The following is a 25,255-nucleotide window of genomic DNA, read 5'->3' as shown; positions in this document are numbered from 1 at the left end:
CGGAATTCGCTTCCTTCAGAGTATACGTCAACCATGCTGTCGTACCCTCACTTGCACCAACAAGCTGATGCCAAGCCACCGGCTAAAAGTGTGGCGCGGTCGCCCCCCGTCATTCGTCATGCCATGCCATCGTCACTGGCTCCCAGTCATCGCTGCTCGCCTAGACGCTAGTGAACAGAGCCTGGATTCAAAACCCAGGCCTATTCCCGGACAACTTCGCTCATTGGTCTGTTTCAGCCAGACTTTTCATTTCAAGGCTATCAGTTTTGCATTTTACAATGGTACAGAGTCTCTATATTGCCCTCATCTCTCAGATTCCCCTTTTCACATGTGTCTACCGCCTTTCTGCCCTTTACTTCTTGTCAAATCCAACCTTGATGTTACCAATGGCCCACGCCGTGAAAAACAGAGACACAATGCTCGCGAAAATCACAACCGGCTTGCGCAGCGACGAGAGGAGTGTCACGTCATAAGAAATGATGAGGTGGCGGTCGCGGAATTCGTCCACCAGATTTACTGCCTTAATCGTGACCGACGTGCGGCCGACAGTATCCAAATACGTCTTCACAACGTCCACAGACGTCTCGACAATCGACGACTGGGGGACATCGGTGAAGAACTTGACGTTCCTGCCCAAAAGTTAGCATACGAATGACCCAGTAAGTATCATCATCACCCACTCAGCACCCTCGGGCAGAAGAACACGTAGGTTGATGCGGCTATACTCGACACCCTCGGCCTGCTTGGGGCCTTCCAGGAAAGGCACCTTGAGCACAGTGCCGCCAGCGGCCGTGCGGCGTAAGATGCTGGCCGCATTCATGTTCCAGCCAATTGTAAAGGGGTACTTCCAACCGCCAAAGATGGGGTAGCGGGGCTTCAGCTCAAGGAGCGCCTCGCGCTTGTTGCTCCTAAACCGCGAAGTAGACACGTTGCCAATGACATCGGTAAAGTAAGGGTCCACCGCGCCAATCTGGAGAGGCACGCGGAGCTCCTTGAGCGCCGCCGTGGAGCCGCGGTTAAAGTACTGCGACTGCGTCCACTTGGCCCGGTTGAACGGAGCCGAGAGGTTGGCGCCGCGGTGCTCCAGCGTGTAGTGCTCCTCAAAGGCGACGTTTCCGCCCCAGTGGCTGACCTCGACCTCGCGCTCCAGAGCCGAGATGTGGGTGACCGGCTTGGCGAACTCGAAGCGGATCTGGGCGGGCGACACGGCACCAGCGGGCTGCTCGTCAAAGGGCCCGTACGTCAGCTTGGTGCCCTGCTTCTGGGGGAACTTGTCGACCTTGGTGTAGTCGGGGATCGTGGCGGATGCTGACTTGACTTCCGTCTTTTGCTTGCTCGTCTTGTAGGCCGACGGGGCAAAGACGGAAAAGTCGTGCACCAGGTATTGCGTTTCGTCCTGTTCAATCATCGCCGGGAGCGGGCGGTACGCGTCGAGGTAGAAGTAGGTGATGCCGAGGGTTTGCTGTGCACCAGCCTTTAGAGGCTTGGGGAGGCGAATTCGGTAATATTGGGTATCGCTGAGGGACGTCATGGTCAGCATACACTGAGAAACTGGGTGCAGAAGCGAGTAGTATCCTACCTGTTGGGGTCGTATTCAACCACCTCGACTGCAAACGGGCCTGCCTGGTCATCCTTGCGGTCCTTAACCTCGAAGCCGCCGACACGGCCCATCTGCGACGAGGTAAAGGGGACATAGTATTCATCCTGCGGTTCCTTGGACACATTCTCAATGGCCACATTGATCTGTTCCTTGGCGTAGTTCTTCTCGAGCGAGATGACGTGCACCAGGTTGGCATTCTGGAAGACCTGGGGAGGCTTGAAGTCGGCGGGCAGCTTGGCGCTCTGGGAGGACGCGGCAGCCATGACGGGCGACAGCAGGCCGGCAACGGCCGCTGCGACGGACAAGAGCTTCATGATGGCGATTGGCGAGCGCGGCTGTTCATTGACTTTGCGCAGTGCCGTGTACGTGGAGGGACAGTGCTTCTCAGTCGTGGACTCTTGAGGATGGCCGTCTAATTATTAAAGGCATACGTTGCTCCTTGAGTCGCAGTAGCTCCCCTGTTAGCTCCTGGCCAATCACAGCCTGCTGGCCGCCAGGTACAGGCAGAACATTGACCCGCTTCCGATTTCCAGCGATCACTGAGCCATGGATGGAAACTTACATTAGCTTCTTCTTATTATTATTACCTCATTAATTCTTTTAAAGGTCCGGATAGCCTGAAAATGAAATAGTTTTGGTCCTGCCTGAAATGGTGCCCCGAGGTACATTCTTCATCACCCAACTGGCTCCTTTTATAAGGCATGTACCTGCCTACCTAGCTAGTAGTTACAGCACTCACCTCCACTGCCCAGATCAACTCTGTCAGGAACTACCAGCTCTGCTGAACAGAAAAAGAGCGTGGCCATGGAGCTTTTCCGCATACTTGAGCAGATGAGGGAATTACAGCTCCTTTTAAATTACATAGGCTGTTGTGGCGGCAGTGGGATTCGAGATCCTGGACCGCGTTTCACCCACCATGGAACGCACACCTTTCACTACCTACCTAGCAACCTAGGTACCAAAGCACAATTCAACAGGCATATGGACTCTTCGCTCTAAATGGGAAAGAACACGCACACATAATATTTTCTGAGCAACACCCCGTTGAACTAGTTACATACACTGCCATGTCTCAATGGCGACATACCTAAAGTATCAAGTTATAGCGGCGACAACCATGCCCTTCAGCCCGTAGGTTGTATTGCTCTTCGGATAAATAACCGCTATGAAATAGCCTTAGTAGTACGTTTCGACTCATTGCTGGCAGCTGAGCTCGAAGTCTCGGTTGACGAATACGCTGTTGACGGCCACTAACTGAGTTTCTCCAGAGGAACTCCCTGGTATTCATCGTATCCGAGCGCGAGATTCATGTTCTCTATATTGGTGTTAGCGGAAGGACAAGGTACTTTTTTCATCAAATCACGCATCACTTACGCAAGCACTGGGTAGCAGCACCCTTGTTGAGGTTGTCAATGGTGGCACAACTACCACATATTAGCTACACAGAATCGTGTGTGACTCAAAGGAGAAGACTTACACGACGACGCGCTGGCCAGTGCTATCAACAGCGAAACCACCAATCTCAACACCGTGCTTGTTTTGGATGGCCCTGACAAGCGGCGCTTCGCCGACAACTTTGACAAGCTTCTCGCCCGCATACCGGTCTTGGAAGATTTGGCGGATATCGCGAGAGGTCATTGTCTTATTCAAGGGGACATTGATGGTCAGATGAATGCCACGGAACCACGAGGCGCTGGATCTTCGTCAGTATTGTAGATACAGACAAAAAACGGAGAAGAAGGAGAAACAACGGACCAATGGGGAATAAAAGCGGCCGAAATACCAAGCTGGTGGTTGATTTCCCGCTCGTGCATGTGACCAATTAGACTGTCTGACAAGATATTAGCTTTTGTAACAAGACACTCGCGACATGTCTATTCTTACAAGGCAGAAGGTTATCATGGAGCAGGGCAAGGTCGTTCTTCGGAGAGGGCTTGGTGCCAGCTCCGCTGTAGCCCGATACACCAAAAATGCTGGGCGAGTCACCCAGATGCTCCAGGATGGGGTTGAGAGCCAGCAAGGCGGCCGTGGAGTAGCACCCAGGTGTGCTGATGCGCGTCGACTGGGCAATCTTGGGCCGTGCCAGCAGCTCAGGAAGGCCATACGCCCACGCGTTATCAAATCGGTAGTCGGCCGAAATGTCCACGATGACGCTGGGGGTCTGGCCCAGCGCCTCGATATACGGCTTGCAGACGCCGTTGGGGAGGGCCATGATCCAGCAGTCGACCTGGCCGTTCTTGTCCAGGCGGACGACGTCCTCTGGCGAGAGGTTCTCGTAGACGACCTTGCGCTTGGTGTAGCCCTTGAGGTCCTGGCCGCTGAGCTCGCGCGACGAGACGTGCCGCAGATCCATGTTGGGGTGGTTGTTGAGCAGGTCAATCAGGGCCTGGCCGGTGTAGCCGCGGGCGCCGATGAGGCCGATGCGCGTCGGGGCCTCGTTGGAGGCATTCTTCTTGCCCAGCGGCGGGTTCGGGTTCGTGTTGAGCGCGTAGGCGAGCCGGGCTGTCGAGGAGAGGGCGCGGCGGGCCTGGCCGGCGGGGACGACGCCGCGCGAGGATGAGGACGGCGCGGCGGCAACAATCGAGGTGGCGCGCGGCGCGAGGCGACGGGCGCCGATGCGCACCGCCCCGGACGTGGCAGACAACATAGTTCCAGTAGAGGGGGTTCTCAATTGGCCGCGATGTTGGGGGGAGGAGATGAGATGGACGGGGGGCCAATTTGTAGCGCGGCTCGAGTCTGGGGTGACTGCGAGGCTTGTTAGTGGCCGGGGTACTGGGTCCGAAATCGGGGTCCGGGGGAAGGGGCAAACCATCACAGGTACCAGACTAGGGACTCTCGAGCCGGTTTCCAGAGTTGCAATTATAAGAAAACGGAGAATTGAATTCTAGCTGATGATAGTGATAACTCGATCAAAGCCATCGTCGTTGGAATTGGCAAGATCCAGCCTTGCGTCTCGTCGTAAGACTCGAGAAATTGTCTTCTTTCCATTGATAAGCATATAACTAAAGCTTATTTCGCCTGTTCTTAAGATTATATTGCTGAATCCGTACATTGTGCTTAGAATTAAGTTGCGAAACGATATTTCCATCGTCCTGTTTCAACTGAAAACCACGCCACACGCCACACGTCAGTGGTTGAGTGTGGCGCATTTGGTTGCCCGATAAACAAATTGGCTTTGTTCTGTCAGACTGCCGGTCTGCTCCAATGAAAGACCGACACACGGCTTGTGTGGCCTGATCTCCGCTGCGATGCGCTGTTTTTGCAGCATCGCCGCCGATCACATGAGCCTGTCAGGTCACCAGTGGCTCACCAGTTGACGTGGTGCGCAAGATTCAGTTCGGCGACGGGTGTTGAGTCTTCACGACAAAGCTAATCGCGGTTGTACATTTCGACTTGTCTGCGACTACATTTGACGCAAAACGTTAGGTAGAGAGCTTGGTGCAGATTGTGTCCCTCATTTCTATGATTTGCTCAATATAGAAAGGCCAGGTGGTAGCAGTCCGATGCATTCAGCTAACTGTGAATGTGTGTTGGTTAGGTAAGCCCCCGCGCATTAGAGAATGGAACGTGGAAACACTTCTCGCAGGTTCGAGTCTTACCACACTACCAGTCTCGGGGGTGGAGGTATTTGAGTGGAATTCAAGCACAATGTGAGAATCAAACAATCCGGCAATTGTTGCACAAGATAAATGCCAAGCTGCACTGCGGACTCGACGTTGTAGGTAGGTTATGTCGGTGCCAATCAGCACCAGGTATTTCATTCTTGAAACAGCGTCGAGTAGCAGCGGCAGCGCCGGAATACTAAAACTTACTCAGTTCTATATTAAAGGATAAAAAAATGCATGAAATAGGTAGTCATACTATATTTAAAAGCTTTAGTTTTAGAAGGGAGAAGGGGAAATATAATGGAGGGGATCAATACTATAAAAGCGAGCAGAAGGATAAGTGAGAAAAACTAGACTGAGAAGAACAACGATGAAGGAACTAAAACAAAAGAAAGATAGTCAGGTTACTAATGACCGGCGGTTTATTTTGTCTGCTGGTGACTGTGCACGACTGTTGAGCCGCCAGTCCATTGGTGGTGGCAGGTTTGACGCCACTCCCGGCCCAACTAAAGTAGTGCCCAGCTGCCGGTCCGACTCAGACAGCGATAAACTCGCAGCCTTTTGTCTTCGCCCAATTTTGTATCTTGCAACCCGACCAACCTCGCCAACGGAACCAATCCCTCATCGTCACCCCAACCGACGGTTCGATCCCTTTTTCTTGCCTCCCGCGAACCGTACCCACCGCTCCTTTTCACCATCGTTAACCTCCTGCAGGCGGCAACCTCGCCCGGTCGACCCGTACAGAAGCTACCCCTCCATACCCCGCGACGCACTCAAAAATGGTTGGCCTAGGTCCTCGCGCTCCGCCCTCTAGAAAAGGTACGCCCCGGATACTGCTACTACGGCGGAAAAATATTGAATCGAACTTTGTCAACGTCTTTTCACCGATGCAAGACGCTCCTGGGATTGTGACGACCATCCGCTGCTGCACTAGAAGCTAACAACCACTGAGGGTCGAAAGCCGATGTTCCCAAGGACACCATGGAGGCGATCCGGAACATTGAGGAGCTCTTTACGGTCGACACTGCCAAGCTCAAGGCCATCACAGAGCACTTCGTCTCCGAGCTTACCAAGGGTTTGTGCCGCGCCCGAATTAAACCAGCCAGATTGCGCCAACCAACACCAGCCACTAACCGTCTTCTCAGGCCTCACCAAAGAGGGTGGCAGCATTGTAAGCATATATGAATCTACACCAACTACTGTAACTCAGGCTAACAGATCTCCAGCCCATGAACCCTACTTGGGTCATGTCGTATCCCGATGGCAATGAGACTGGCACCTTCCTCGCCCTCGACATGGGCGGCACCAACCTGCGCGTCTGCCAAATCACCCTTACAGATAAGAGGTCCGAGTTTGACATTATCCAGTCCAAGTACAAGATGCCTGAAGAGCTCAAGACTGGCAAGAGCGATGAGCTGTGGGAGTACATTGCCGACTGTCTCCACCAGTTCCTCGAAACCCACCATGGTGACACCAAGAACATTGGCACCTTGCCCTTGGGGTTCACCTTTTCTTACCCCGCTACCCAGAACTACATTGACGCGGGTATCTTGCAGCGATGGACCAAGGGCTTTGACATTGACGGCGTCGAGGGCCAGGATGTCGTTCCCATGTTCGAGGCTGCTCTTGCCAAGCGTGTATGTCTAATATGCCTCACTCTCTCGTACTCTGGTAGCTTGCTGACCTGTATGTAGGGTGTTCCCATTCAACTGACTGCTCTTATTAATGACACCACCGGAACGCTCATGGCCTCGGCCTATACTGACCCTACCATGAAGATTGGCTGCATCTTCGGCACCGGCTGCAACGCCGCGTACGTCGAACACTGCGGTTCGATCCCCAAGCTTGCCGACATGGGTCTACCTGATGACATGGAAATGGCCATCAACTGCGAGTGGGGTGCCTTTGACAATGAGCACAAGATTCTACCCCGTACCAAGTACGATGTCATCATTGATGAGGAGTCACCCCGCCCTGGCCAACAGGCGTTTGAGAAAATGATTGCAGGTCTCTACCTTGGCGAGATTTTCCGCCTTGCCCTTGTCGATCTGCATAACGAAAAGCACCTCTTTCAGGGACAGGACATCAACTGTCTGCGCAAGGCCTACAGCCTCGACGCTTCGTTCCTTTCGGCTATTGAGGAGTGAGTCACATCGTTCTGCTACTGAGGCATGCCGTCTAACTACCGGGCTCCAGGGATCCTTTCGAGAACTTACAGGAGACGTTCGACCTGTTTGCAAACAAGTTGCAAATCAATGTCACCGGCCCCGAGCTTGAGCTGATCCGCCGCCTCGCTGAGCTGATCGGTACCCGCGCCGCCCGTCTCGCTTCCTGCGGTGTCGCTGCCATTTGCAAGAAGAAGAACTTCAAGACCTGCCACGTCGGTGCCGACGGCTCCGTCTTCAATAAGTACCCTCACTTCAAGGCTCGTGGAGCGCAGGCCCTGAAGGAGATTCTTGACTGGCCCGACAAGACTGATGCCAAAGCCGAGGACCCGGTTGAAATTCTTGCCGCCGAAGACGGCAGTGGTGTCGGTGCCGCTCTGATTGCCGCCTTGACCCTGAAGCGTGCGCAGCAGGGCAACCTGGCGGGCATTCTTCACCCGGAGCGCTTCAAATAGACGGACTATGGGCATGAAAAGAAAAGAAAACATGGCCAGATAAAATTAAAATATAGTGATGTTGTATCATCCATCTCACTCCTTTTGGATGCAGCACTCTACAGCCTGTACTTTGGTGCACGCATGTACGCGTCTATCATCAAACGTAAATAGGTATAAGAAGAATATCGTCATGAAAGCGTCATGTCTAGCCCATGAATGTACATGTGGGCAGTTTATATGCTAAGAAACGGAGATGTTAGCGCAATTCACAGTAGCAAGGCGGGTCAAGAAACTTACTGTCCAACGTCCAGTACCGTCTACGAACGCCTTCCCACGCGCCCTTACCGTCCTCGTTAAGCTCGCTCATGTCCACCTCGACCGTCTCCCACTCGACATCTAGCCCAGCCTCGGACGCGTGCATCTCCACGACCTGCGCGTACACATCGTAGCACACGCGCCGATCGGCGCCGAGCCCGTTGAAGAAGCCGAACCGGCCGTCCATGTCGAGCAGCACGGGCACGTGCTCCGTAAAAAACGTGCGCAGCTCCGCGTAGTCCTCCCCAAATGTGTCAAAGTAGATGGCGTCGTACAGCTCGCCGCGGGCAACGAGCGTCGGCACCACGTCCTGCCACTTGCCGGGGAGCATCTGAAAGGCTCCGGGCGCGGGGCTGCGGGCTTCCCAGGCGGCGCCGAAAGCGGTCTCGCCGACGTGGGAGAGGACGCCCGGGTGCGCTTCGATGATGTGGTGCTTGGACGGGGCGTGCGCGGCGAAGAGACCGTCGATGATGCCCATGCCGAAGCCAATGTTGAGGATGCGCGGGCCGGTGCTGGCGGGGGACGGCGGCAGGAGGCTGGCGACGGAGCGCTGCATAATGTCCGTCTCCCAGGCCATCATGACGCCGTTGAGGTCGTCGTCGAGAAGCTTGTCGCCGTCGTATGTAATGGTGGACTGCAGGTACTCATCGCTGGTGACTGTCTTTTCACCCGCGTCCGGAGGCACAAACTGCGCAGGAGCTGTTGCCGTCATTTCCTCGTCCGCCTTGTCCGCTTCCGCCTCGTACTTTTCTTCTCCTTCCATATCCTGCGTAGCGTCTTCCTCACCCTGCCCCTCCTCCTCGTCCTCGTCCTCCCCGGCAGACGACAGCTGCTCGTACTCGTTCATCAGCCCAAACAGCATCTCCGCGCGCACGCCCGCCTCGACAAACATGCGGTACAGCGCGGTCTGGCCGAGGCGCGCGGCGGTGCACCCGGGCGTCTCGTTGTGGTTGTCGACGTCGTTCCAGATGGCGCCGCCGTAGAAGAGTTCCTGGATGCAGGCGCGGGCCTCTTCCACCACCGCCCCGCCGTCCTCTTCCTCCTCGTCGGCGGCCGGGCCGCAGCCGCGGACGACGGCGTGCAGGGGCGTCTCGCCGGTCGTCGGATCCTGCTCGCTGGCGGCGCCGGGGCGCGCGGCGAGGAGCGTCTTGAGGGCGGGCAGGTCGCGCGACCAGGCGTGCAGCAGGAGCTCGCGCACGGCGTCGGGGGACGTGGTTGGGATGCGCGCCTCGAGGGCGTCGTCGTAGTCGGGCATGTTGGAGGATAAGAAAGGGTGGGTTCCTGCGCAGAGTAGATCCTGAGCGAAAGACGACAGCCGTGCGCAAAAGAGTGTGGCGCAACCTGGTTTCTGGAAAGCTGTATTTACAACTTGGGCAGCAGGGTTTTTTTTAGTGGCGGCATCTCCAAATTTGGAGGGGCAGCGAGCGGTGCGGGCAACGGCGGCAGTACTGAGTGATGGGTTGGCGCAGACGCCCATGGTAGGAGCGGCTACAGAAACTCTACGTGCTGGAACATTTCAAAGTCTTTTTTTATATCCAAAACAAAGGATGTAGTATTTGGCGGTCCTGGCCATGCGCGTATTCAAAACCTGGTTACTGGGGGTTCATCAAGGCGGACAATGACGGTATCAAGGTCCTGCTATGAACCGTTCTATAGGCATGATGTAGGGAATAGAGACCATATATGTCAACACGAAACATGTTTGTATAGAAAGAAAACAAACTGCGAAACCTTGAGAGAAAAAAATATGTCAAACGATGACAACTTTTCTGCCCAAAACGGCCGAGTTTCGAAGGGTCTGTTGGCTAGACAGATACGGCCTAGCCGATTGTACATATTGACAATGTGTGTGACGCTAGCGATAACGTACAGATACCACTGGTGTAAATATTTAAAGGCTGCAGCAACGGCGGATGATGAGCGATGAGCCGGGATCAGGGCTCCAAGGTTGCATTAACGGGCCCAGCTGCAGCGGGCCAGATCCTCTTTGGCCCGCCGTAGCCCCCACGGTGGGTGGCGGAAACGACACCGAGGGCTGCAGTGGGCAATTGGGGAAGAAGAAGCTGTTCCAGGCCGAACAGAGGCCTCCCCGCTTCGGTCTCTCTGTTTAGTACAGTGGGTGTAGTAGCCTCTTGCAGGTGCTTGCAGGTTTTCTTGCAGCGTGCTTGCAGTGGACGCGGTGGTCGAACCATGGTGGGCTCAGTGGGCAGTGGGCGGCCAGTGGACGCAGAGGCCAGCCACATCCCCTCATCACCACGTTTCAGTGCTGCCAGCTTTGATTCGCCAATTCGTCTTCAATGGTTCGCTGCCAGAACCTTGACGTTGCCTGCCCGGTCCGTTTTCTGCATCTACATAACCAACGACGTATTATCGTCCATTGTCCGGGATCTTTAGCGGACAAGAAAAAAAAACCTCGGCCGGTGAGAATTTTTCCTCGTCTTCTTCTCCTCTTCAACCTCGCGCTCGCTGCGACCTACCTAAGTGACTTGCTTGTCCATCCATTTCGCTGGTTGCGTCCTAGCCTGCTGGTTTCCACACCCACATCACACACCACCCGCCCAACTCTCTCCATCTCTCGCGCCCGCCGCCCAGCCATGCCCGCATGCTGATTATCAAGGACCTCAAAAAGATCAACACTCGCTGGTCGACCCCTCCCCCCGGCACCTTTCGCGCCCGACCCGGTGTCATCGTCATGAAGTTCGGCGAGCAGCTGCGGTCCAGCGTCATCCGCGAGTACCAATGGTACTACATTGACTACAATGGCCTCAAGTCGGAGCTCAAAACCGCCACGGGCCTTGCCCCGGCCGACGGCGTCGGCCCCAACGAGTGGTGCGAGGACGACGAGACGCGCTTCGTAGGCCGCCTCGAGACGGAGCTCGAAAAGGTCCACACCAAGCAGCAGGTCAAGGCCATGGAGATTTCCCGCCGCATTGCCGTCTCGGAGCGCGAGGTCCGCGACGTCGTCAACCGCCTCCAGGAGCGCGGCCTCAACGAGGAAGGCCCCAGCGAGGAGGAGTTTATCCTGCTCGAGGAGGACCTGTCCGACATCATTGCCGATGTCCACGACCTCGCCAAGTTTGTGCAGCTCAACTACACTGGCTTCTACAAGATTATCAAGAAGCACGATGTAAGAAGACGATGTCCCCCATTCGAAACGACGTCCACGGCCATGGCTAACCATCCTTTCCCTCGTGCAGAAGCAAACCGGCTGGCACCTGCGCCCCGCCTTCGACACCCGACTCAAGGCCAAGCCCTTTTACAAGGAAAACTACGATGCTTCCGTCATCAAGCTGTCAAAGCTCTACGATCTCGTCCGCACCCGAGGCAACCCCGTCAAGGGCGACTCCGCCGCCGGTGGCTCCCAAGCCAGCTTCGTCCGACAAACTACCAAATACTGGGTGCACCCCGACAACGTCACCGAGCTCAAGCTCATCATCCTCAAGCACTTGCCCGTTCTCGTCTTCAACGCCGGCAAGGAGTTTGACCCTCAGGACTCGGCCATCACCTCCATCTACTACGACAATCCCGATACCTGGGATCTCTACGAGGGTCGCCTGAAGAAAACAGAAGGCGCCGAGGCCATCCGTCTCCGCTGGTATGGCGGCATGCAGAGCGAGACCATTTTTGTCGAGCGCAAGACGCATCGTGAGGATTGGACCGGCGAAAAGTCGGTCAAGGCGCGCTTCGCCCTCAAGGAGAAGAACGTCAATTCTTACCTGCGAGGCGAGCTTCTCCCTGGCGCCATTTTTGAAAAGGCGCGCAAGGAGGGCAAAAAGTCGGAAAAAGCCATTGCCGAGGACGAGCGTCTTGCGTCTGAGGTGCAGTACTCGGTCCTGAAAAAGGGCTACAAGCCCGTTTGCCGCTCCTTTTACAACCGCACCGCGTTTCAGCTTCCTGCCGATGCCCGTGTCCGTATCTCGCTGGATACCGAGCTGACCATGGTCCGCGAAGACAACCTGGACGGCCACGCCCGCTCCGGTGACAATTGGCGGCGCATGGACATTGGCATTGACTATCCATTCTCCCAACTGCCTCCCGATGATATTGCCCGATTCCCCTACGCCGTCCTTGAGGTCAAGTTGCAGACTCAAATGGGACAGGAGCCGCCCGAGTGGGTTCGTCAGCTCATCTCCTCGCACCTCGTCGAGGCCGTGCCCAAATTCTCCAAGTTTATCCACGGCTGCGCCTGCTTGTTCCCGGACCGCATCAACCTGCTGCCCTTTTGGATGCCCCAGATGGACGTTGATATCCGCAAGCCGCAAACGCACGACTTTGGCATCCACCGAGCCGGACTTTCTGGCACGACGACGACGTCGGATGACGACGAAGAGGACTTCGACTCGGATGAGGATGTGGCCAGACCGTCGACCAGCGCGGGCCGGCCATTCTCCTCACACCGATCCAGACGAGGACTGCCCACCGACATGGAGGATCAGACGGTGGATCTGCCCACGGTGAGCGAGGACTTTCCCATCTACGACTCCGACGAAGAGTACGACGAAAACTACGAGCTAGAGGAGGCTCGAAGAATCGGTGGATGGCACTACTACTCTAAGCTGTTCGCCACCAAGGGCCACGCGTTCGGCCAGGCCGTGCTCAGCGGCCTCTGGGCCGTCGTTCCTCGGCCGCGGAGCACGCAAGTGTCGCGTAGCGCGCGCCAGGAGATGCTTTTCGGCGATCAGCAGATTCAGTCCAAGAAGTTCCGAGCGCCCAAGGGCAAGAAGATTTACGTGCCCGTGCGCGTCGAGCCCAAAGTCTTTTTCGCTGCCGAGCGCACGTTTCTCGGCTGGCTCGAGTATTCTATTTATATTGGCACCATTGCCATGACGCTCCTCAACCTGAAGAGCCACCCGACGCCCATGTCCTTTTGGGTCTCGGCCGTCTTTACCTTTCTTGCCATTCTCAGCCTGCTCTACTCGGTCGGCGTGTATCTCTATCGCAGCGACGCCATTCGCAACCGCCGAGCCGCGCGCTACTTTGACAAGTGGGGGCCCAGCGTCCTCTGCGTGGCCCTGATTTTGGCCGTGGCGCTCAACTTTGGCTTCGAGGGTCGGGAGCGTGCTGTTTGGTGAGGGCTGTTTGGTGTGGTGTAATGGATGGAGGCCCAACGTGTTGGTTTCTGCGACTGTTCTTGTTACTGTTTGTATACAATATGGTGTGTCGAGCGAGAAAGGAAACACGGGGAAACATGAGGGAGAAAAAACCGCAAGATCGGACTCTGTACCAGTGTGTTTTATAAGCGTTTTCTTTTTAGGATATATTATAGTATTACTCCAACGGAGGTTATCCCTGACACACACCATAGTTACCTCAGATATCATGCTCAAGTCCTTTCAATACTCATTATTCAAAATTGGTTCCGATGAACTATCTCGGTTGTCTTGCATCTGCAAATAAAGAAGAGGAGAAATATTATCTGATGCTAATAAAAAGAACTCGTCTCGAGAAAGAACAAAAACAAAAGAGAAACGAGTTGGTATAGAAAGAAGAAGACGAAAAAAAAAAAGACCAGTAGGGTATCTAAAGATGTATATAGATGTATGCATAGGCTTTTCCCCGTAAAACGTGAAAAAAAACAAAGCTCATGCTCGGTTCTGGACAACTTGATATAAAAGGACGCTCCCAGCAATGAATGGAACAAGAACGTCTGTACCTTTTTCGTAATCAAGCGCCAAAAACAACAAGAAATGAAGATGGGAAAAGCAACAAAAGGAGGTATTAAAAAAAAAAGAAGAAGAGGCCATGTAGATGAAACAAAAAAGAGGGCTGATAATATAATCAAACGAAAACAAGAACCAGGTTGTAGAGCCCGACAATCCACCCGTGATAAAGAAGAGAAACAACACCACCCATGTCAAAGGAAGAAAAAAAGAAGAAAAGAAAAAAAGGCTCCGCAAATGCAATGTTGTTTTGCCATCCTCTTTGGAAAAACAGAAAAAAAAAAAGGACTGTGTCGAGTCCGTGTATATCCTGATCCTTCGTCCCAAAAAGAAAGCGGTACTAAAATAGGGTAGCAGTAGTAGTGTAGTAGTGTAGTAGTGTAGTAGTAGTAGTAGTGGAAAAGTAGCAGCTGGCAAAGAATAGAAGAAAACAACTCCGAATAATCCCAGGCGTAATAGTCGTAAAGGAACAAAGGAACAAAGGAACAAAAAGTCGCACCAGATTCCCTCTCTTTAGGGCGGTGTCGTGGGTATAACAGTCTTGCGCATTCTTTCAAACACCCCCAACTCACTTCTTGAGCTCATTGGTTATCTCCTCGCGGACGCGCCGGCACCACTTGGCAATCGCTGCCTCGAAAGCAATCCACGCCTGACGATCTGTGCCGTACGCTACAGCCAGCGCGTCCACGGCCAGGACCACCTCGAAGCGCAGCTCGGCAGCCTTGACCCAGTAGCGGAGGTTGTCGGCGCAGCGGTAGGGTTTTTGCGTGTCGGTGTGGAACGTCGGAATGGCGCCAAAGCGCCGCTTCGACTTGTGCACGGCGGCATTGTGAAGTGTGACGAGGCGCAGGCCCGTCTGCATGGCCGCCAGGAATGGCGTCGGCAGGGTTGGCGCGTCCGCCGCGGGCGTCCATGGGGGCAGGGTGGTGGCGGCATCTGGCTCCATGGCAACGAGAAAGGCGCGCTCGCGGGCAAGCTCGCGGCCGGTCCAGTCGCCGGATATCCACGTCCAGCTGGCGCGCTCGCTCGTCTCGGCCGCCTCCATGGCCGCCTCCTTGGTGAGAATGTCAAAGACGCTGTCGGTCCAGGCGAGCATGGTCTTGGTGTCATCTTCCTTCATGCCTCCCTTAAAGCCACGAATGGCCATCTGTTTTAGGACCTCCATGACGGCGAGCAAGTCGGAGCGGACCTGCTTCTCTGACTTGATAGAGTCGAGACGGTCAGGCTGCTCATGGGCCGTGTAGTACATCTTGGCGGCGCGGATGGCGAGGGTGACGACATCGAGTATGTGCATGCCTTGGAGCTCATACCAGCCCTGCGAGTTTTCTTCGGGCATGTTCGGAAGCACAGGCTCGTCGGGGGTTGCAAGATAGGCACCGGCCTTTCTCGCCTCGGCCTCCTTGAGGGCCTTTTGGGCATCACGAAGTGTCGACTCCAGCTCGGCCTTGAGTTCTACTATCGTTGGCGGTCTCGGGATGGGTGTCTCTCTGTGATGATATGTGCTGACCGTGGGGGGGAGCATGCCAGATTCTGACTCGGTAAAGCTGTCTTCGTCGTAGTAGTCCTCGTCGTCTTTCACAGGTGGCTCAGTAATGGTAGCCGCGAAGCCCTGCGAGGTAAGGTCCGGGCTGCTACCTATGGAGGCGTATGAGGAATCGAAGTCGGAGGAAAGTCTGGTGACGTCTGCTGAGCTGTCGACGGCGGACAGATCGAGGGCTACCTTGGCCTGCTTCTTACGGGCAAGCTGGCCGCCCTTGCCGTCGAGCAAGCCGGTGCGGGCAAAGTAATATTGTAAATGGGCGATGCTGCCGAGACTCATGACGCTCTCGCGGGATCGGGCGCTGGCGGCGAAGTCGGTGGTCTGGGGCTTCATGTAGCCACGTCGGCGCGTCTTGGAGTCGGCCGACTGCGTCGAGCGTCGGGAGACGTGGGAGGCATCGGACCGGCGCGAGTGGTAGGAGCCTGAGGAGTGGCGTGAGGTGTTGAGGTTGCTGCCGAGGGAATCCCGCGAGCTCTCTTCGGTGAGGGAGCTGTGGGAGAGGGACGAGGCGGTCGAGACGCAGCGGGACAGCTCGGGGCAGGCACCCAGAGCGGCCAGCGAGGGGGGGAGATCCGGCGAGGGCGGATGGTTCTGGGTGGCAGCCATGGCAAGATCAGCCTCCGGGGGAGGTGGTTCCGTTTATCTTGCAGAAAAATAGATCAGAGATTGTGTGACGGACGGATATGCCGGCGGCGAGCTGCAACAAGCCGTGGCGATTGCTGGAGGATGTTGGCGATGCCAGTCGGGGAAGAGCACGTAGAGGCGCTCGAGGAGCGAAACGCTTGTAGATTTTGGCCAAAGCACAGGAAGTTTCGAGTTCAGACGATGGCCACTGCAAAGGCAACAAGGGGTTTATGGTGGTGGCAGGTTAATGTCACCAGATTGAGGGATCCAGGAGGTCGTTGTATATAGCAAGTATCAGTACAAGTATGGGGCAGGCGATGGGGTACCTGGTAGTCGTTTCTTGTTTGAGCGCAACAGGGAGAGAATGATTGCCATCGGCCGTGTTGAAGATGGGACACGAGTTACCGGGTTGGCCCAGCAGAGCAGATGGGACGAGGATCGAGTGCCAGTCCAATGCCAGGAGGTGTTTTAGCTTGGGATTTGGGGGGTGGGATGGACGGCGGGTGAAGACGACTCCGAGGCAACGGATGAATGGCCAGATGGTGGATCGCGAAATGAAGAGGGAAATGGCGGAGCAGCCCGCCAACCTGCCTTATTGGTGGGCCATGGGGCGTGCCGTAGCGCATGTGGAGACTTTTAGGGACTTGGGGGCTTTTCGGGTGGCGTTTTCAGTGGTGTACCCTCTGTATTTCCGTGCTTTACAGCGTCCACCCTCTCGAGTTTTTCTGCTTTGTAGCACTGTCCTCTCTGTACTTCAGCGCTGCAGCCCGCTGGTCATTCGCTGCTCTCAGCGCTGGGAGCGGTTGTGAACGAGGCAGCACTTGGCATCAAAACGGCTGCCCGAGGCTGTTTCAGAAATGCATTAATACTCTCTATTATTCCCCGTCATCGTCTTCCATTGAATGCTCTCTGGTTGGCCCAACTACCCACAAACAGTGGCGCGGCTGTTTCCGCTAACGATTTGATCATGTGCAGGGAATGTGTTAAGTCTGTTCTATGTTTCAATTCTAATCTGTACCGAGTAGTTAGCTAACATTATAAAGAGACATTCATCAAGTTAAGCCTCTCTCGCCTTGACTCCATGATGCTTTTTCCACGTTAGTATGCATGCTCTCACTGCACCGCCGTTGTGCCCCAGCATTGACCTATAAAAAGCCTGTGCCTGAATTTGCGGCACCCAGAGTGGAGAGTGCCAACGGCCGTTATCACCTTTGTAGCGTGCTAGCGTCCAAGTGCAGAACAAAAGGACACGCTGGACAAGAACACATATGACAATAGACAATATCGTCATTGAGCCACGACTCGTCAGGTAATGCCACAACTCCAAAATTCTCTTCTCATAGTTACTGCAGTCGGCTCCTTTCACAACTCCACATCTCACGACCACCTTGTTCCGTACCATGCCGCCTACACCCGATACTGATTCATATCCCAGGGCAACCCAGACGTTGGAATGAAGGCTGCCCTGAGCGCCACAAAGGCGTACAACATGCGCATAATAAATGAGAAATTGGCCGCTTTCGATTGATGACCGTTTTGTGGTGTTACGTTGACAGGTGCCACCTATTGTATGACAACTTGTTCCGGCACCCCACGCCAGTCTTGACTGAACGAGACAAATGACAAGAGTTCATTGACACCTTTCAGATACTGAACGTGAAAAGAGCTAAAGTCGTACTTACTTCTTTCTGATGTCTAGCTGATTTAGCATAGAGAGCCGATCGGCTCCGGGCCCGCTTTGCAGGACCATTGACTTACATAGTCGTCGCTCTGCTTCGCGGTTCCAGGTGGAAAAGTCTTCTACGGTGATGTATTTTTGAAGGTCAACATCATTGTCGCCGTTCTTGCTGTAGAAAAGCTTGGTACAGTCTTTGACCATGTTGGCTGCGTGGTTCTCGGTGGTACTTCTTTTGACATGTTAGTAGTAGAACCGATTAGGGAGAAGCCTCAACCATTGAGCTCACCGTTATGGATAGAAGAATGTGGCAAAAAAGGTTAGCATGACAAGGTACCCTTTCTTTTGGCAGCCCATGTCTAGCAACGTGTAGGATCACGCAACTAGATGTTGGTGGCGGCGTTGTTTCCACGGAGGCCCATCCTCCTCCACGCCACCCCGCTTCGTAGTCCTCGTCGCGGTATTGATCCTTATATATAAGCGATGAGTCTTGACTCAAGTTTCGTGTCAGCCAAATCTTCTCTTCCTCTTCGAATCTCATTGTTAGGCACCGATGACGATGCGTCGCCAATCCAAACGCGCCACTGTGCTACACGGATGTGCGAGTTATAACAACGAGCCGCGACGATGACGCTTGCTATTCCAGGCCACTCAACTATATTCTCTCTAGCGCCAGAAACTACGGACTAGTCTTGGCAACCGGCGCACCGTTTCGTTTCGAACTATCGGAGATGGATCACTCACTGCCTCGCGCCACGCGGCCGTCAAGGCTAAGCACGCCGCGGAGCTCGAAGCCTCTGCTCGCCCCATGACATCGAACCATAGGGCCGTGTTCAAGAGAAGCATACATACGGGTACCAATATCGGTTCGAGCTGGCGCCGGATGCGATTGGCGTCGACATAAGTCCCCGCCAGACCCGAGGCGCGCCGCGCTGTCCGGAGAGGGAGGACCGCTCGGACATCCGCCTGTGCTGGTCGTCGATGACGGCAACTCGACTCGACGAGCCACCGGCGAAATGTTGTTCGTTCAAAGTGGCACAATTAAAAGAAGTATCTATCGCGGGGTGGATTGTACGCCGAGAGCTGTTCGAGACGCCCACAGTGCTAATGGAAATTCTCAAAGCCGGCTGCCTCGCGCTTTAGATAGATACGGTAGGAAAGCCACGCACGGTCTGGGCTGTATATTTAGCTTCAAGCCCCTCTCTCATGAAGGGCATTGTCCGGGATCTGTAGCAAGGTCGCTGCGATGTTCCCCAGCTTTACCTAGAGTGTGTAGAGCACCTACGTGGAACAGTCGGCCGACATGGACGTTTCCGATTACAAGGCCCGCCGAGAGCTTGATACAAACCCGGGGAAGGGCTGTACCTGCCACCGAGCATTCTCACCATTACGAATCAAGACATCTACGAACACACGTTTTGATACGATACGGATACAGGTGCGTGCCGGCCCCGTTGTCCTGCTCTTCCTGTTGCATGTCGTTGCTCTTGTTTCTGCGAGAGCAGGGCGGAAATGTATTCCGCTGCTGACAACATGCGCGTCTAGGACTAACGGTCGGGGACTTGAGGCCGTTTTACGATGGCATCGAAATCTCTCTTCCCCGCCAAGTCCCTCGCTGAGACCTTTGGCCCGTGGATCGACCGCTGCCGCATGCTAGACATCGCCAAGTACAGCCGCGTCATGACATGCTGGGAGCCAAACCTGTCGGTGCCCAACGAGGCGCCGGCACACGGGGAGGCCCTGCGGCGGGCGGTGGTGCTGGGGGTCGGCGGCCTGTACATGGCCAACGGCTGGGACGTCGCGGCCCCGCGGGGGGGTGCCGCAGGATTGGTCCGATCGGGCCAAGTTCCTGGCGCAGCGGGACATGTAAAGGGTGCATGTCATCGAGCCGCTGGAGGCCAAGGTATTTGAGGCACGCAAGGTGGCGGATGAGGAGAAGCGGGAGCGGGAGCGGGAGCTGCGGGATGTCGTGATATTGAAGCAGAGAGTGGCAGTCATCAGTAGGGAGATGAAAGGGAATGGGCAGGTGCAGTCAAGTGCATGCATGAGGTGATGTGACTAGGCATGGCCTGAGGACACAAAAATGGGGGACGAAGGGCGAAAGTGGTGTTAATTAATCGCACGCGCGAGTATGGGGGCGGCGAGATTAACCACGATGATGAAACGGACGGGATACAAAGAAAAAAAAATATGCCCCTTTTCTCAAAATTCACAAATGACCATCTTGACGGTGGAGCACGACAGCCGATCCGAAGCTTGCTGACTTTGTAATACCAGTAGTTACGACTGTAATTCTAAGGTATTACCTTATTCCTGGAAGCGAGCGGCGTTTGCATCATCTTGCCACCTGCCCCCGGCCCCTGCTTGATTTCAACCTTGGACCTTCTTTTTTTTCCGACATTGGGGACGATACATTGAAGATTCTTCTTTTTATTCTACCCTTGGTCTTCACTCCCGAACTTTTGTATTATTTCTTATTCTGCTTCTCCTCCTTCTTTTATTCTATTTTATCGAACCGAACCTTTGCGACTTGACCCTCGCGGCAAACGGCAACGTCGAAGGACTGACGCGCCACCCCTATTTCGGCTGCCGGCGCGCAGACAAACGGCGATAGAACCGCTGTTAATGTCCAGGAAGACGACGAACGGAACTGCAATTCATATCGGGCAGGGCATATACGTGACGAGCGAGCGAAGACGGCGACAAAGAAGAACACCCAAGCGGAAAAGAGCACGACTGGCTGGCTACCTACCTGCCTACCAAACGGCGCATCAGGCAGCCAGAGGTTGACCGACTCCATCGACGTGCAGGATTGTGCATGTCGCGGGTGGCCAGCTGTGCGAGTGTGCGAGCCAAAAGGGACAGCTCAGGCGAGAGGACGACCCTCAGGCCACGGGAAGCTCGCAGCAAACACCGCCAACAGGGGTAGCTTGCGCGGGTAGACCCACCGACCTTTGTACACCAGCAGCGCTACCAAGGTACTTGCATCAGCTACCCAGGTCGGCTGCTAAGCAGGTTCCGAATCAGGTACCTAGCTTAGTAGACGCTCCCTGTCGAGGCCAGCACCCGGTGCCTGCATCCACAATAGCTGTCTGCAGCAGCGTACAGTGCAGCAACAGGTCACCTCGCGGGCCGCCGGCCTGCATTGCATGATACCTGAGCACAACCTTCCAAAGGTGCCCAAGAGAAGCCGTTGGTTCGATTGTCCGCGGACAAGGTGAAGCTCGCGGTTCAGGATCAAACGCCCGATCAACTTGGACCTATTCACCCTCTTCACAACACTCGCAATACTCGGGGCGACAGAAAAGAGACCCTATTAACTACCAGTACGCTACGGTCCTGCTCCACCTCATTTCGCTGCGACACAACAGGGCCCGAAATTACATGCAAATTTGGACCGCCACCACATTGGCAGTGGACGAACCCCCCATGACCGCCCCCGACAGTATGGTTGTTGGGCCGCCCACCACCGCGACGCCCCAGCTCACGCTCCCTCCACGGGTGCACACGGTTCCCAAACCGCTTCCCTCAGGCCAGTCGCCCCCTCATCCTCATCCTCACATTCGCATCCAGCGACCTCACTCGCACATTGACCTGCGCGGCCACTATGACATTGACGCCCACGATCTGAGCCCCAGCGCGCTTGGCTTTGCCGACATCTACACCGGCCATCTGCCCGCGCTGCCCTGTCCGCCCTCGCTCTCGACTAGCTGGTCCAGCTCGTCCATCTCCATCGCAGACGACTCCACATCCGCGTCGACCCTCGCCAGAGCGTACTCCGTCTCCACCACTAGCAGCCCAACCCAGCCAGCCACGTCGACCGCCTGGAGCCGCTCTAGCAGCCGAACCCGCGACGACGGCCTCGACGACAACACGCCAACTCCGACCCCAACTCCAATCCCACCAGCCGCCACTATTTCCCGTCCCTCTGGCCCCAATACTGCTCCTGTTAGGCGTAACAGTGCCGCCAGCGCTCTCGTCCACCAGCCTGCTGCCGCTCCTGCCGCCGCGCCCACTACTTCTGATAACATCACCGCCACCATCTCGCGCACACCGAGCCCTCTGATCAGGCCACCTTCCGCTACACCCTCCACCGTCTCTACAGCCGCCTCCTATCGCAAACCTGCCCCCGGCCTGGCCGCCCGTCTCAAGGCCTTGGGCTTTGGCGCCTCCAAAAAGACGTCTCCCACCGCCCCACCCCCCACCGATCTCGTCGGCCGTCTTGACGAGCACCAGCTACGCCAGCTCGACGAGAAACACATCGCCGGCTCCATTAGCTCAGTCATTTCCAGGAGAGGTCGCCCCTGGAGAGGCGCCGGCGCCTTCTCTACCCTCAAGGCGTCCGTCAGCCAGCCCAACCTGCGCCCTGCTTCTGCCATTCCCGACCAGTCCCCGCGCCTACCCGAACTTGAGCCTCCAGACCCTCTCGAAATGGACACCCAAAAATACCGCCTGCCCGATCACACTAACGGCAATGGCACAAAGGTCACCCTCGAGACTCGCCGCGAGCACCTAGAACGACATTCACCTGCCCTGTCCGCCGCCCTACCCACAACTCCTCCGCCTCCTCCCCCAAAAGATACACCACCGCCGCCCAGCACGCCTCCGCCGCCGCCTGCCTCTGCTCAATCTGACTACGTTCCCGGCCTCGGCTCCTACTTTACGCCTGGCCGTAACCGCCCCGGCTCCATCTACACTCTCTCACGAGCCTCGTTTGCCAATCAGCTGGCCCAGCTCACATCCCTGAAGCTCCCTGATGCCCATTCGCTCTCAAGCCAGGTTTCGGCTATTCCCACGGCTGCCGCAGCTACCAGGGCTCTCATCAACGCCGCCGACCAGATTCGGAGCTGGATATCCAAGGCCCAAGAGGTCATTGGAGGCCTGGACAGCGAAGATGATGTCGAGTGGGCGGCCGCTGGCGGCCGTGAAGGTCTCAGTGACGTAGAGACCGCCATTGTGCGCTTTGAGGAGCTTATCAATGCATATGTCTCGGCGATTGAGGAACTTCAGCAACGCGATGATTCAGCCCAAGTTCCCAAGCAAGACACGCATCAAGCGGTATCTCAGATGGAAATTATCCTTGACGAGTGGTCCAAAATCAAGTTAACCCTACACAGCGTCCGCGGCCAAGTCGAGATTGCCATGGAGTGGGAGGAGCTCTGGAACAATGTGCTTGGAGATATTCAGAGTGAAATGGATGAGTTGAGCCGCCTCGTCTTTGAGATGGAGGAACGCCGACACAAAACCATCGTCGCCAGTGCTAGCGGCGACAATATCGATATCGGGGACCTTGAAACCATTGTTGAGGATGGACCAGTCGCAATATCGAACGTGAAATCTCCAGGGCGTGTGCCCATGGCTACTACTCCTCTCAGTCCCAGCTCCCCTAGCACTGTCAATGCTGCTGGCCCCGGTTTATCACAAGATGACTCTAGCCTGCTCGCTCTGTTCGCGCGCATGCAACCTCTACGCGCCTCCCTCGACTTCCTTCCCATGCGCCTGTCTGTCTTCGAAACGAGAGCCGAAACCATTTTCCCTACCGCCTGCGACGAACTCACCATGAGACGAAGCGGCCTCGATAACAGCTACCGCAAGCTGGAAAAGGACGCAGAGTCCCTCCGCAAAGAGCTTGGTGAGGACAGATGGGTCATTGTCTTCCGCGGCGCTGGTCGCCAAGCGCAAAAGATGCAGCAATCTGTCGAGCGGTCTCTCCTTAAGCTTCGTGAGGGCGTCGACGCTAGACTACATCTTACAAATCCTCCGGCCATGACCAAGAAGATAGAGAGCTACGAAGCCAAAAAGGTGCACTATGGCCCCGCCATTGAGCGTGTTCTCTCCATTATCGACCGCGGTGTCAAGGACCGCTTGACAGTCAATGGCGAAATCTTGCGTCTTCATCACGACTTGCAGACTCGATGGTCACATCTCAAGCAAATTATGAAGGAGACGGGCGGCATCGTCGAGGTGATTTTGGCCGACAACAGGAGCAAGCAGCTTCGCGACTCCGTCTCCAGCCTCTTGTCTAACGATCGATCAACGGTTGGCAGTGGTCATGAAACGCCGGGAAGCTCTCCGCCCTCGTCGGTCATTATGACAAGCCTTGGCTTCGATCCTCACACTCCAGTGGTTAGCCAGCCCAAGACTCGCTCCCCCAATACTCTCGCCCCCTCCAATCGCAGGTACTCGTCACTCCCAGAGCCCGCCTCTGCCTTTTCCAGGCGACAGGCCGCCCGACTGTCCACCATCCCGAGCTCCTCTGCAGGCACTCCCGTGCAGGGCAGCACGATCCCCCGGCCCAGCTCGAACATGGACCATCGCCCACGCTGGAACACGTCCACAAGAACAGGCGACCTCGAGGCCGGCTTTCGCCATGGTAACCCAAACACGCTCGCGACACCCAACAGGCGCGTCTCCTCGACGGCCTCGCCTGCCAGCACCGGCTCGAGACTACCCACTATGCGCAACATCTTTCACCGTGCCGCCTCGGAATCGCCCCAAGTGGAGCGGACGCCCTCGCGGGCCAGCCACTCCCGGATGGGCGTGCGGGACCGCCTCGCCTCGCCAGGTCCCTACGCCCAGCAGACGATGGCCAAGAACTCGTCGGCGAACACGACGGGCAGCCGTCGCACGTCCCTACAACCGGCCCGGCCCGGTTGCGCCGCCGAAGAGGATCAGAGCCGCGCCGCGAGCTCGCTGGCGTCTCACAGGGAGGGTCTCTTGCCTCGGATGCCTGGCCGGTCCAGCCCCATGTCTCGCCGAAGGGATGCGGTCGACAGAGACGGGAAGCCTCGTTGGCGGTTCTAAACAAACGAGGGGAAAAGATGGGAAAGAATGTGCAGCTTGGAACTGTACTTACGTCTGGCAAAAGGAGAGGCACGCGGGTGGACTACACACGTGGGAATATACCACCTGTATTCTGACCCCCCTCGCCTATCTATGTTTGCCGCCTATTTGTGTCTTTCTTTTCTGAATGCCTAGCATAATTGATAGCAAGCAGGGTCGGTTTTTTATCTGTTGCGAGAAAAAAAGGGTTGGTAACACTCTTTGTGTTTTTTTTTACCACTATAGATGCACACGCGCGCACGCACACACACAACGCTCTCACACTGGCAATGATATCCTAGCGGCGGAGTTTTTAGGGGAAAATTCGCTTTTTATCTGGCCTTTTTTTTTGGGCCGTCATTCCCTTAATCTAATTATACCTCTTTTTGTCATTTGTCTCTTCTATTTTCATTTGCCATCTTCAGAAAACAATGTCTGCATAGGGTCTCTTTTTGCTCCTCCCTTGTCCTTGCTACTGTATTCATTGTCTTTGTCTTTTTTCACATTAGCAAAAAACACCTTCTGTTGTGCTATCATGAGCAGCATAGCTTCTGTATAACGGGCGTTGGTGTTTTTTTTTTTTAAATTGTACAATACAAAAGTTTTCATATTGACATATAAACAGCTCACTCGTCACGTTGTCTACATGTCCTGTTGCGTTGACCTGTCAAAAAAGTGATTTTGTTATTATATCTTTCTTCTACTCTTGTAGATGCAAGTATGCTAATGGTGTGAGTATATAAGAATGGCTTCGAGCCAATGGTGTAGAGTCCGACAGACAAGCCGCCAAAGCAAAGAGATTAGAAAAACGC

The 25,255-nt window shown here is 55.4% G+C and overlaps 8 protein-coding genes across 8 annotated transcripts; 3 read left to right on the top strand and 5 right to left on the bottom strand.

The window, feature by feature from the left end:
- Nucleotides 1–352: 352 nt before the first annotated feature.
- Nucleotides 353–1,914, bottom strand: CCM_06282 (oligosaccharyltransferase alpha subunit; the record flags this gene model as incomplete). Its single annotated transcript, XM_006671423.1, has 3 exons — nucleotides 353–629; nucleotides 681–1,517; nucleotides 1,580–1,914. The coding sequence occupies 3 exons, from the start codon at nucleotides 1,912–1,914 to the stop codon at nucleotides 353–355; spliced, it is 1,449 nt and encodes a 482-aa protein (XP_006671486.1).
- A 936-nt stretch (nucleotides 1,915–2,850) lies between these two features.
- On the bottom strand, nucleotides 2,851–4,247 carry CCM_06281 (acetylglutamate kinase, putative; the record flags this gene model as incomplete). The annotated part of the gene is made up of 5 exons (XM_006671422.1): nucleotides 2,851–2,915; nucleotides 2,975–3,024; nucleotides 3,078–3,293; nucleotides 3,356–3,431; nucleotides 3,485–4,247. The coding sequence occupies 5 exons, from the start codon at nucleotides 4,245–4,247 to the stop codon at nucleotides 2,851–2,853; spliced, it is 1,170 nt and encodes a 389-aa protein (XP_006671485.1).
- A 1,737-nt stretch (nucleotides 4,248–5,984) lies between these two features.
- Nucleotides 5,985–7,825, top strand: CCM_06280 (hexokinase; the record flags this gene model as incomplete). Its single annotated transcript, XM_006671421.1, has 6 exons — nucleotides 5,985–6,024; nucleotides 6,167–6,280; nucleotides 6,351–6,376; nucleotides 6,432–6,842; nucleotides 6,900–7,348; nucleotides 7,402–7,825. 6 exons carry the CDS (start codon nucleotides 5,985–5,987, stop codon nucleotides 7,823–7,825), a joined length of 1,464 nt encoding a protein of 487 aa, XP_006671484.1.
- A 238-nt stretch (nucleotides 7,826–8,063) lies between these two features.
- Nucleotides 8,064–9,377, bottom strand: CCM_06279 (arginine N-methyltransferase (Rmt2), putative; the record flags this gene model as incomplete). The annotated part of the gene is made up of 1 exon (XM_006671420.1): nucleotides 8,064–9,377. One exon carries the CDS (start codon nucleotides 9,375–9,377, stop codon nucleotides 8,064–8,066), a length of 1,314 nt encoding a protein of 437 aa, XP_006671483.1.
- Nucleotides 9,378–10,419: 1,042 nt separating this feature from the next.
- On the top strand, nucleotides 10,420–13,194 carry CCM_06278 (vacuolar transporter chaperone 4; the record flags this gene model as incomplete). The annotated part of the gene is made up of 3 exons (XM_006671419.1): nucleotides 10,420–10,455; nucleotides 10,644–11,249; nucleotides 11,320–13,194. 3 exons carry the CDS (start codon nucleotides 10,420–10,422, stop codon nucleotides 13,192–13,194), a joined length of 2,517 nt encoding a protein of 838 aa, XP_006671482.1.
- A 1,156-nt stretch (nucleotides 13,195–14,350) lies between these two features.
- Nucleotides 14,351–15,928, bottom strand: CCM_06277 (uncharacterized protein; the record flags this gene model as incomplete). The annotated part of the gene is made up of 1 exon (XM_006671418.1): nucleotides 14,351–15,928. The coding sequence occupies one exon, from the start codon at nucleotides 15,926–15,928 to the stop codon at nucleotides 14,351–14,353; it is 1,578 nt and encodes a 525-aa protein (XP_006671481.1).
- A 1,581-nt stretch (nucleotides 15,929–17,509) lies between these two features.
- CCM_06276 (uncharacterized protein) lies at nucleotides 17,510–17,825 on the bottom strand (the record flags this gene model as incomplete). Its single annotated transcript, XM_006671417.1, has 3 exons — nucleotides 17,510–17,596; nucleotides 17,629–17,645; nucleotides 17,705–17,825. 3 exons carry the CDS (start codon nucleotides 17,823–17,825, stop codon nucleotides 17,510–17,512), a joined length of 225 nt encoding a protein of 74 aa, XP_006671480.1.
- Nucleotides 17,826–21,068: 3,243 nt separating this feature from the next.
- Nucleotides 21,069–24,425, top strand: CCM_06275 (Karyogamy protein, KAR9; the record flags this gene model as incomplete). The annotated part of the gene is made up of 1 exon (XM_006671416.1): nucleotides 21,069–24,425. One exon carries the CDS (start codon nucleotides 21,069–21,071, stop codon nucleotides 24,423–24,425), a length of 3,357 nt encoding a protein of 1,118 aa, XP_006671479.1.
- Nucleotides 24,426–25,255: the final 830 nt, after the last annotated feature.

The sequence above is a fragment of the Cordyceps militaris genome, assembly GCF_000225605.1.
Source record: "Cordyceps militaris CM01 unplaced genomic scaffold CCM_S00004, whole genome shotgun sequence".
NCBI lineage: Eukaryota > Fungi > Ascomycota > Sordariomycetes > Hypocreales > Cordycipitaceae > Cordyceps > Cordyceps militaris.
Note: the sequence above shows the minus strand (reverse complement) of the source record. Positions and strands in the feature narration are given on the sequence as shown.